Genomic DNA, 11,049 nt, shown 5'->3' on the forward strand with positions numbered 1-11,049 from the left:
ATTTTTTTTACCATAATTATTCTTTAATTAGTTATCACGCTAGATGGCATGATTATAAATATTATTTATTGTGCAGACTAAGTTAAATAATTTTTTATTTTGCCTTTATTATCGCCCCACGTATTCTTTAAAATCATATTAATAGGTTTTCAATATTTCATGAGTGTTTTAATTTAAGTATCTTAAAAAATACATGAAATATAATAAAATTCTTTTATTTTAAATAATATTGAAATGACATATTTGATATAACAGAGAATATTTTTATGGTCAATAATATAGATTTTATTTTATTGGATAAGAACACATTAAAATGGCATTTTTTATAAAGAAAAATTAAAATGGACTTTTTAAATAAAATATATTATTTCTATATCTATTAACTTTATGTGATGTATTGAAATTTAAAACTTAAACTTAAATTGAGATTATTTAAATATAAGGAATAATATTTAACATAAAAATATAAAATGTGAAATAAAGTCATGTAATTTATTAATATAAGAAAAAAGTTAAACTTTTTTTTTTAACATGAGTCACACTGAGGTTAAAATTGAGCATCTCGTATATATTATTCAAACTTTTCATTATTAGATTAACTCTAATAGCTTATTTTAAGTCGGTTTAGAAGTATTTCGATAATGTTAATTAAGTTTGAATTTTCTTAGATAATATATATGCATATTATTTATCATTGTTATTCTGAATTTCTATCCTCCACCATAATTTTTTTGGGCGTAAAAAGGAAAAGAAAAATATTAAAATTCTTATAACTTAAGAATGATTATTTAAATTAATATTATAAATGTGAATAATAATATCTTAGCTCCCAATCCGCAAAAATTAGTAGGGTATTTACATTTTAAGAATAAATTCTACAAAAAAATTGCTAATTGTGATTAAATGCATTTTTACGTAGATTTATTAATCATTTGAACACACATCCCCTATATTCATAATTCATCTCTTAATTGCTCAATTAAAAATATAAAATATACCACGATCAAAAAGTATAGTTTATCTGTATTAATTTTGATCAATTATGTATATGTAAAGTTTTTTACACTCCGTCAATCATGTATTAGTAATTTGTTAACATTATTTGATCTTAAAGAAAACACTAAAAACATATAAAATTTATAGGAGTCATGTTAAAAGGAAAATGTACTCATTTTTTTTTTGTAAACAAAAAAATGTTCTCATATTTTAGTAAAAGTTTTATAAAATGTATTTAATGATAATATATATTGACAAAAAAAAAAATTTGTCTTAAACTACTAATCGCATTTCATCAACCGCACGTTTGGTCACACATTTAATAGCATCATAATTAAGGCAGAACTTACAAATAATAGTTTTTTTTTCTTCTTTCTAACGTTACAAATGGAAACAATACCAGAAATGTTATATAAGCTCATATAAAAAAAAAGTAAATATATATATATATATATATATATATATATATATATTTTTTTTTTTTTGACATATAACTATTCATAATTATAATATTAATTTTGAATAAGATTCAATAACATATATAATGTATTATTATAGTTTATATTTATATTTTTTAACAATATATATCGTGCTAAAAGTATAGGTTAAAGAAATTTTAGAGACAAATATTATGTTATTATAAAATGTGTGTTATTATATGATAAGTTTTTTTTTGTAATGAAAGGATGTGTTTGAATTATGTATATTTTTAATATTTTTTTTTGCAATAAATTTAAAGTAAAATGCAAAAGCTACTTAATAGCTTTATATATATAAACATGTTATTAGTTTGAATAATATTAAATTTGATTTATTTTTGTAAAATTTTGAGTTAAAGTCTTATAGGTAAAAAATGTAATTGAAAAATAATATTTTCCCTAAAAATAATTAGTCATCTTCTTTAATAAAATTAATTATTAACAAAATTGATAATTTTAAATTAATAACAATTATTAAAAAAAATATTTTGTGATACAATTAAGATTCTTTTTTTATTTTGATCCTCACTAGGTTGGAGGCACCTCAAAGGATGAGATAGCTGGTCCCAAGATTTAACAGGATTCGAAGCCCTGACCTTGTTTAAGCGTGGATCAACTCTTATCGCTGAACAACACACTTGAGGTTTGCGAGTTAAGATATTAGCAATTGTATATCCAAATATGATAAAAGGAGATTTTTTTTAATAAAAAAGTATAACTATTTTCCATCATGTAGATTTTTATAGGAATAAAGTAATATATCTTGTCTCTATTTTATATCTAAGTTAAGAATAAATTTCAAGTTTTAATTAAAGAATATAAATGGTAAAATTTTGACCATATTAGGTAAATATTTTACATGCATAACAAAATACACACATATTTTATAATTTTTTTAGCGAAGTAAAGACGAGATTTTTATTATTTCACAAAAAAAAGAATTTTTATTATAAAAAAGGGGGAGATTTTCTAGAACCAAAATGAGATTTTCTCTCCTACATGGCAAATCATATCAGAAGAAAAGTAAACACAATGAACTGCTGAGTTTTTTCTCGTCACATGTAAACTGTGTTAACCATCGGTCAATATATTTAACTTGTTTTAATAACATAAGAAAAACATTACAAGTCTAAGAAAAAAAACTAAAAACGTAAACTGGATTCTATTGAAATTCAAATGCGTCACAAAAACAAGAGCTAATTGCGCATTAAATATTTTATTAATTATTAGTAGCATTAATAAAAAAAAAATTGATGAGTATTAACTACATGGTCAGAGAGTTTGAGAAGGCACACGTATTGTCCAATTTTTGAATCCCTTTTTTATTTATCGAAATTACATTAGCAGAAGAACAAGACAGGGCGAAGGGTAACATAGAGAGAGAGAGAGAAAAAGATGTTATTTTATTGTTGCGTTGCGCCCTCTTAACACAAGCCTGCGCAGTGTTTTCCCAATCTCGTTTCTTGGGCCATAATAACATAACACCAGTATCGATGAAATTATATTTTTTCCGGTTTTACCCTCCTCGTTTTTTTTTTCTTTTTCAATTTTTAATTTTCACTTTTTATTTTATTTTATTTTTATTTTCACTTTATCATATTATTCACGCACATATATATTCCACTTCTTATTTTGGGTTCTGCTCATTCTGCTCGCTTCCTCCTCTCCTCGCAACGCAACACTTTGATGCTATGCTGCTTCAATCTCCACCCCCTTAACAAAGATACAATCTTTTCATAATCATCGTCACAACCCATGTAAGCATATTTTTCATTTTCCCTTCCTTTTTTATTTTTTTTTTCAAAGAATTTTCTCAGCCCAACACTTCCTCTGTCAAATTTCCCTCTCTTTTAATTCATTTCTCTTCATGGATTTTTATGTGCTTCCCACATACCCCTTTTTTTTATTTATCTGTCAGTTTATTTTGATTTTTTTTTAAAAAAATTAATTCTCATTTTGGGATTTCTCTAAAGCGGTTTACGCTTTACATTCCCAATTGTTGGATGTAACAAGACCAGGTTAAATGGGGGTGGATTGGGATCTATGTTGGATCTCTCGGTATCTGTTTTTTTTTCTTATTAAATTGTTATTATGTGGTTTAGTGAAATGTTTATACCGGCTAATATTGGTTTCTGTGCTGCTTTTTTTTTAATGTGTAGTTCATGATCTGGGGGGCTTCGTCTGGGGAGAGAGAAAAAATTGAATTTTGATACATTCCCAGGGTTTAAAATGTTGCTTCTTTGAAGGGGGTTTCATGGGTTGAACTCGGAGAATCATGGGTAGCTTCAGCGAGGACGAGGAATGTCGGTTTTTCGATGCACAAGAGGATGTTGTTGTGTCCATTGCGGACGAAGGGGTGTCCAAGGGTTTTGATTATGAATTGTGGGTTCGGAGTCCAATGAGTGTGAGAGAGCGCAGGAACACGTTTAGGAAGAGGATGGGACTGGGTGTGGACTTGGTTGCCCTTGCAAATGAAAATTGTAGTGTTGAGTGTGAAGAGGTGATGGATAGAGTCAAAGTTGTAGAGGAGGAATTCTGTTCAACCCGGTCATCAATGTATAGTTGTCACAGTGAGAGATTTTCAGAGGGGTTTGGTTTAGTGGATAACTCGCCTTGTCAAGATGGGAATTTGGAGGGTAATGTGGATCAGGAGGGGCTGCAGTGTAGGGAGATGAGTGATGGAAGAGATCTAGACTCAGATCGCTTGGTGGATGAGCAGAAATCTAAGGATTTGGAGAATGTATTTAGGCAAACGGATGCTAATGCTCCTTCCCGGAGGACGAGTAGGGATTTAAAGGGCTGGTTGAGGAGATTGCGGTCGATAACATGCATGGTTGATAGGGAAGAGGGAGGTGATAATGAGGGAGAAGGTCTTGGTGAAATGTCAGGGTGTAGGCTTCGGAAAGTTAAGGTTCGCCAGTCCAAGAAGCACATGAAGGAACTTTCAGCTCTTTACATGAGGCAAGATATCCAAGCGCATGAAGGTTCAATTTTGACCATGAAATTTAGTCCTGACGGGCAGTATCTTGCTAGTGGTGGTGAGGATGGGGTTGTGCGCTTGTGGCAAGTGGTTGAGGAGGATAGATGTAATGAAGTTGACATTCCAGAAATTGATCCATCTTGCATTTACTTTACTGTGAATAACCTCTCTGAATTGACACCGCTGTTTATGGATAAAGAAAAATTAAGCAAACTGAAGAGCCTGAAAAAAACATCAGATTCGGCTTGCATTGTTTTTCCTCCCAAGATCTTCCGGTTGGTGGAGAAACCATTGCAAGAATTTCGTGGGCATAGGGGAGAGGTTTTGGATCTCTCTTGGTCAAATAATAATGTGAGTCAATGTCATAAATTGAGTTATTGAATAATATACGGATACAGTTAGGTATAGATGAATTTTTAGAGAAATTGATTTGGTTTTTCATCTTTGATGCAGTATCTTCTGTCATCTTCAGTTGACAAAACTGTCCGTCTGTGGCACGTGAATCATGACCATTGCTTGAAAGTCTTCTCACACAGTAATTATGGTGCGTTCTGCTGCATTGCTCTTTTTTTTTTTTCTTTTTTTTTTCTGGCTTCTTGAGCTGTTATCCTAATTTGTTTTATCATCATAAATTGCCTCACAATTTGTTTGTATTTTGATAATGTATTGTAGTGACATGCATACAATTCAATCCCGTGGATGATGATTATTTCATTAGTGGATCTATAGATGGAAAAGTGCGCATCTGGTCAATTCCCGATTGTCATGTTGTTGATTGGATAGATATCAAAGATATAGTGACTGCAGTATGCTATCGGCCTGATGGGGAGGTAACAATTTTTTTAAACCAATTTCAATTCTATAGAAACATAGCCTATATAGGAAATGATTTCAGATGAATGATGTTCTTTATACAGGGAGGGATTATTGGCTCCTTGGCAGGCAATTGTCGGTTTTATAATGTATCAGGTATCATCTTTTTTTACTTTCATCTTGATATATTTTATCTTCCTTTGTTTAAATCAGTTAGGTGTCATTTGGTAGATGTCCTAGTGTTTGACAGGATTTTAGGTTTATGTTATTAAAATTAAACTACTGATTTTGACAAGGAAGTAACAAGATTCTGCATGCCTTGAATGTCAATCAAGTTATCATTGGGGATGTTGTGACTGTCATTAGCCATATTATAATCACACGAGACTTGAGTGTGACCCTTAACTATGCTGATTTATTTTTTTTGCTTGAACCAGAGAATCGCTTGCAAGTAGATTCCCAACTATGCTTAATTGGTAAGAAGAAAGTTCCTGGCAGAGGGATTACTGGGTTTCAGGTATTTTCTTTTTGTCTTTTGCTTGTGCTAAGTGAGTTGTATTTTACTTTCATGAATTTTGTGTCTTTCCATATAAGATTAGTTTTTTTGGGATAAACTGATGATCTGTTACTTATTTCAGTTTCATCCACAAGATTCTAAGAAAGTTATGGTCTCCTGTGCTGATTCACAAGTCAGAATCCTTGACGGGCCTAATGTAATTGGCAAGTACAAAAGTATGTTCTTTTGTCTAACTCCTACATTTATTGATGTATATTTTTTTCATTCCCCAGCAGATTTGTACAAGTGTGATTATTTTAGTTCCTAAGAGCTCAATTCTTGTTATTAATTTGAATTTTATTTCATTTTAGTTTCTATTACTAAGGTTCTTTGTATTTTTGTTTTAGGCCTTGGCACTGGGAGCCCAATGTGTGCATCATTTACTTCTGATGGGAAACATATTATATCAGCATGTGAGGATTCTAACGTATACCTATGGAATGTTAGTCAAGAGGAGTCCAATCCCATAAAAACTAAGAAGATTATGTCTTGTGAGCGGTTTTTCTCAAATGCATCTGTTGCAGTACCTTGGCAAGGCTTGAAATCTCAAAATATTGAAAACGAACGTCAATTGGATGTCTTGAATAAAGGCTCATCACAAGTTATGCATATCAATCCACCTGCTTCATTCTCTCTGAGCCAAGAATTTTTCTTGGAGTCTTTTCCCAAAGGATCTGCAACTTGGCCTGAGGAGAACCTTCCTGTTTCAAGCTCCAAGCCTAAAACATCAATGATTCAAAAATCCGATTACAAATTCTTGAAATCTTCTTGCAAGAGTACCGCCACTGGTCACGCGTGGGGTATGGTCATTGTCACTGCTGGTTGGGATGGTAGAATAAAATCATTCCATAATTATGGGTTACCTATACCCACTTGAAATGAAGTGACTTTTCCTAGGTTGGAGAGTTGAGTCAAGATTCATTACTTTTCTTGGACATATTGTCCTTGGAAAATTTTATGCTGCCAATAGTCACGGTGATTCAAGAGTGATGTTGAATTTGGCAGCATCGGTAACAAGGCAGGTTGAGGTAAAAACCTCGAGCAGGATTTGCAGTTTAGATGAGTTGTGAACCGGTGAATTTTGGAGGGGTCCCCTCTCAGATTTCAGGGGATTTATATTACTCATTGGTTCATGACAAGTGGTGGCACTGTTGTGGTTCCAATGTAACCCTGCTGGAAATTAGCAAGTGGCCAAGTTTTAGCTTGTCTTTGCACCCAGTCGAAATTGCCTTTTGCTACACAAGAATCTGCTGGCCCCTAAAAGAGATGCAAAGTCATGTGTTAGAACTTGGGAGGGGTCCTATGAGATATTATTTTGATATGTTGTGGGGCTATTATTTTGCCAAGATGAGAGGAGGAGATTCAAGAGCTAGTGGCTCAAGTTCTCACTATGATCAAAATGCTGGGCGTGTTGATGTTCTTATTATTGGCAGGACTAACTAAATGAATCTCTTTGTCTGCCAATCTTCCCGTCCATCTCATGGTAGGGCCTCTTGTGCCTGCTGTTAATACTTGCAAGTGTGGTGAGGATGTGTGTGCCGGTCATTTCTGCTTCAGTAGCTGCTTTTAGCTGCAATCATACAAACAGTACCAACAACCATGTTTAGTGGTTTCAAGTCTACTTGACTGTCAGAGTCTTTGGCAACTGATGCAGTGCTGACAACTATTATTACTAACAGACATTCTGAATATGGTCTCAATTTTAGGCTAACATCACTTATTTTATATTTTTTTTTAGTTACAAGTATCTTATCCTTTGAAATTTGACGCAATACTACCTCCATTGTTGTTGGCAGATATGTAAATTTGTAACTTGTGTAAGTAAAATTTTGTTGTGGTCGGTGGAAATACAGTTAAACAGGAGTTCTTTGTATGATGGCTCTTTGATACCCCCTTTATAGTGTGTTTGGAAGTGCGTTTATACTTGTTAAGCAATTGTAAAGCAATGATCTTCTGCAAACTACCATTGGTGCTGTTGTAGTTTATAAATAATGCGCAAATTTTCAACAAATGATGCTCTGAAAATGCCTTTTTTTTTAAAATTTTATTTTTATAATTTTTATACATCGTTTTAAAACTAACAATCAAGAAATAATACGGCCGTTTGCGAGATGGGATTTTTATTAGTCTAATGTTATTTTTAAGGGCACCAAGTTAACTCTTATAAAAACGAATTTAGTTTGCTTTGATAGCTTGATATGCACACACATTCAATATAAAATTTGTGGTTAAAACTTAAAAGTCGATTAGATACATGTTTCAGTTATAAAAATCTAAAACAGGCTCCTTAGACATGAAGGAAAGATAAACCTTTCTTAAGAAATGCTCACTCCTTCAACTAGCGAAAGGCCACAAAACATCATTATTAGTCTCTAGCAATGCCACGTTGAAAGTTTAGTTAACATGTCATATACTTTGGTGAAGGGACTAGAGGGGAATAAATCACAATAGTTGTAGCCAATTAGATTTCGAAATGACTGATGGGTACTTTTGTCCCTTGTCACAAAATAAGTTTTTGATTGCACTCATATGAGGTCTAAGCTTAATTCAATTCTGTGCTCCTACTCTTCTTTGTGGCGAGAGAGTCATAGCAAGTCTTTTTAAGCAAATGTATCTTTCCACTTACTATTTTGATGTATGAGTGATCATCCTTAGTTTAACAAGTATTGAAAACACGTGATGACAATGTAGTGACTAGCATAAAAAAGTAGACTATTATGAAATTCAGCTGTTCAAGGAGAGCGATTCATGAACATGGGCACAGAATGCTGATGCAACCTTGCCTGCCATGCATTTTAATACTCCAATCCCTCCATTTTATAATGCGATTTGCTATTTCAAAAGCAATATACTTTGTTATTGGAAAAATTGAATGTATGATGGCCACATGGAGGGTACTTATCATTAGTTTCATTTTTGCTACAAGTGATTAGTAGGTTTTGTTCACTAGTTATTAAAGGTGGTGTTTGGTTTATTTCCTGTTTGTTTTTATGGGCCATTTATTATTATTATTATTAACAACAGGATGTACTACTTTTTACTTTATTAACTTTAAACTTTAAAGAGAAAATAGTGATAATAATAATAAAACCTTATTTTTATCATTTTCTTCTATATATCTTGAATATGGTTTTTCATCTTAGACCAATGAACACACATATTCAATACATAACTAATTAGCAGACCAAAGTATTATATTTTAAAGGTAAAATAGTACTTTCAATAGTTACTTCATATTCAAATTAAGGATAGAACATAGATCTTCTATTAAATAACACAAGTGTAAAACTATTTGTGTACACAAATACATATAAATCATGTTAGTTCATAAATTAATAATGAAGTTAAAATTTTAATGATCCAAATCTTATGTTTGTTTTGTTTATGACTTGTGCATGCTAATAATCCTTATTTAAAATGCTAAAAGAAATCCTGCACTTCCAGGGCGGTGAAGAGTATCATGATAGAAAAGAGCAACTTGCAAAAGGGAAAAATGAGTGAGAGAAAAGCATATACGCATAATGCAACCGAATTAAAGACTTAATAATAAATAGGAACATTATTTGGAAGAATATTTATGTTGTGTCTTGGTTTAACCATTCAAATAACATATTCAACCAATAATATAAATTTGTGACAGAAAAAATGTCTTTTGTAATGTTGGAACACTCTGTATGGTCCATAATTGTGGTGAACAATAGTATTTAAAAAGGAAGAGAAGCACCTAAAACATGATATGGTCATTGAAGAAAAGCGTCTTCTATACATTCACAAAGTAGAGGAAACAAAAGATGATCAATTAATGGAGCTGAATGGAGAAACCGTAAAGCATAATAAACAGGCAAGCTAAATCAAAAGCACATGGTACTGAACATTATGGCCACATAATAGACCCTAAAAAGGAATCGAATCAATGAGAGAAAAAATGAATCATTAATTTTGCCATCAAACCGGTTTGTATTTTCGGATTTATGGTATGCTTATTCTTTTCTATATTTTAATGTGTGACAGTTTAACCTTTTGGTTTAGGCCAACCAAGGAAGTACACAGTGTTACCCACCAAAGAGCATTGGTGCAGAGAATCAAATGCTAAAAGCTGTGTTAATCAATGAGGAAAAGACAAAAAGCATAACTTTGGATTAACTTAGCAGAGAGATATGTTTCGATATAAATATACATACACCCGACAAAGAAACATGTAACAATTGTTTCCGCTCTCTCCATGCTCTACATCATGATTAGGGTTAGTTAATTGTTTTATTACTTTAATCAACGCTTTGGATTTTACTTACTGTGTATGTTTAATATTTATTCTTTTCATGAAGAATAGAGTGATTCCGAATCTAATCAACATGAATATCTCTATACTTGCATCTTTTGCTTATTTAATCTTTTTGGGACTTCCATTTTTCATGTTAGTTGTTAAATGGTCATGACATAATCAAATAATTATGTTGCTTATTATTATTATTATTATTATTATTATTATTATTATTATTATTATGGGTATTAGAGTAATGAAAATGGTTCGTGTTTACTAATCGTGGTGTGGATTGGTCGTTATCATGCCGCTAGTTTCTCACGGTATATAATGCTTCCATTATTTACTTTTTCTAACACCGTTCCGTTATTTTTTTTCTTCTATCGTTCAACTCTTTTCGTATTTCGTGTCACAAATAGTAGTTGATGGGAAGAGATTCTCTCAGGTGGTGAAAAAATAAAATAAAATATTTAAATATTAAATTTTTATTCTTAAATTTTTAAATTCTTAATTTATAATAAAAATAAACTATATTTGATATTTATTTGAATGGTTGAGATGTCATCTAGTAAAAATGTCATTGGAGAATTTTCATTCATGGAATTGATTTATGCTTAGAAATTGTGCTGGTTTGAGCAAACTATATTTTAATAAGAAGTTAGGTATGGTAGAGACAGAATATATATTTTTTTGGTCCAGAGAAATAGAGTACATTTGTATTGACTTACATATTCAATATATATATAAAAAAAAACGTTGACCGTGAAAGTTAGTTAACAATATTTAATTGTATTAATTTTATTTAAAAATATTATTTTGTAAAAATATCATTTATTAAAATTTGATACCGATAAAAAATTATTAAAATATAACTTCAATTAAATGAGTAATATTTTGAATATGATATAATTAAATGAGATAAGATTAATTTAAATTTATTTATATTTGAGACAAATAAACATGA

General features: G+C 31.1%; 1 protein-coding gene across 1 annotated transcript; it reads left to right on the top strand.

Annotated features, from left to right (window-relative positions):
• The first annotated feature begins 3,011 nt into the window (after positions 1 to 3,011).
• Positions 3,012 to 7,697, top strand: LOC109808594 (uncharacterized). Its single transcript, XM_020371645.3, has 8 exons — positions 3,012 to 3,232; positions 3,635 to 4,806; positions 4,909 to 4,999; positions 5,128 to 5,285; positions 5,373 to 5,424; positions 5,706 to 5,785; positions 5,907 to 6,000; positions 6,172 to 7,697. The coding sequence occupies exons 2-8, from the start codon at positions 3,751 to 3,753 to the stop codon at positions 6,699 to 6,701; spliced, it is 2,061 nt and encodes a 686-aa protein (XP_020227234.2). The 5' UTR covers positions 3,012 to 3,232; positions 3,635 to 3,750; the 3' UTR covers positions 6,702 to 7,697.
• Positions 7,698 to 11,049: the final 3,352 nt, after the last annotated feature.

Source organism: Cajanus cajan, chromosome 6 (genome assembly GCF_000230855.2).
Source record: "Cajanus cajan strain Asha chromosome 6, NIPB_CcT2T_4, whole genome shotgun sequence".
Lineage (NCBI taxonomy): Eukaryota > Viridiplantae > Streptophyta > Magnoliopsida > Fabales > Fabaceae > Cajanus > Cajanus cajan.

Bases quoted from the DNA above. Each gene is read 5' to 3' on its own strand.
- LOC109808594 (XM_020371645.3), top strand. From the start codon at position 3,751: ATGGGTAGCTTCAGCGAGGACGAGGAATGTCGGTTTTTCGATGCACAA. The intron at 4,807-4,908 runs GTGAGTCAATGT...TCTTTGATGCAG, and splicing joins TCTCTTGGTCAAATAATAAT to TATCTTCTGTCATCTTCAGT. The intron at 5,425-5,705 runs GTATCATCTTTT...TGCTTGAACCAG, and splicing joins TCGGTTTTATAATGTATCAG to AGAATCGCTTGCAAGTAGAT.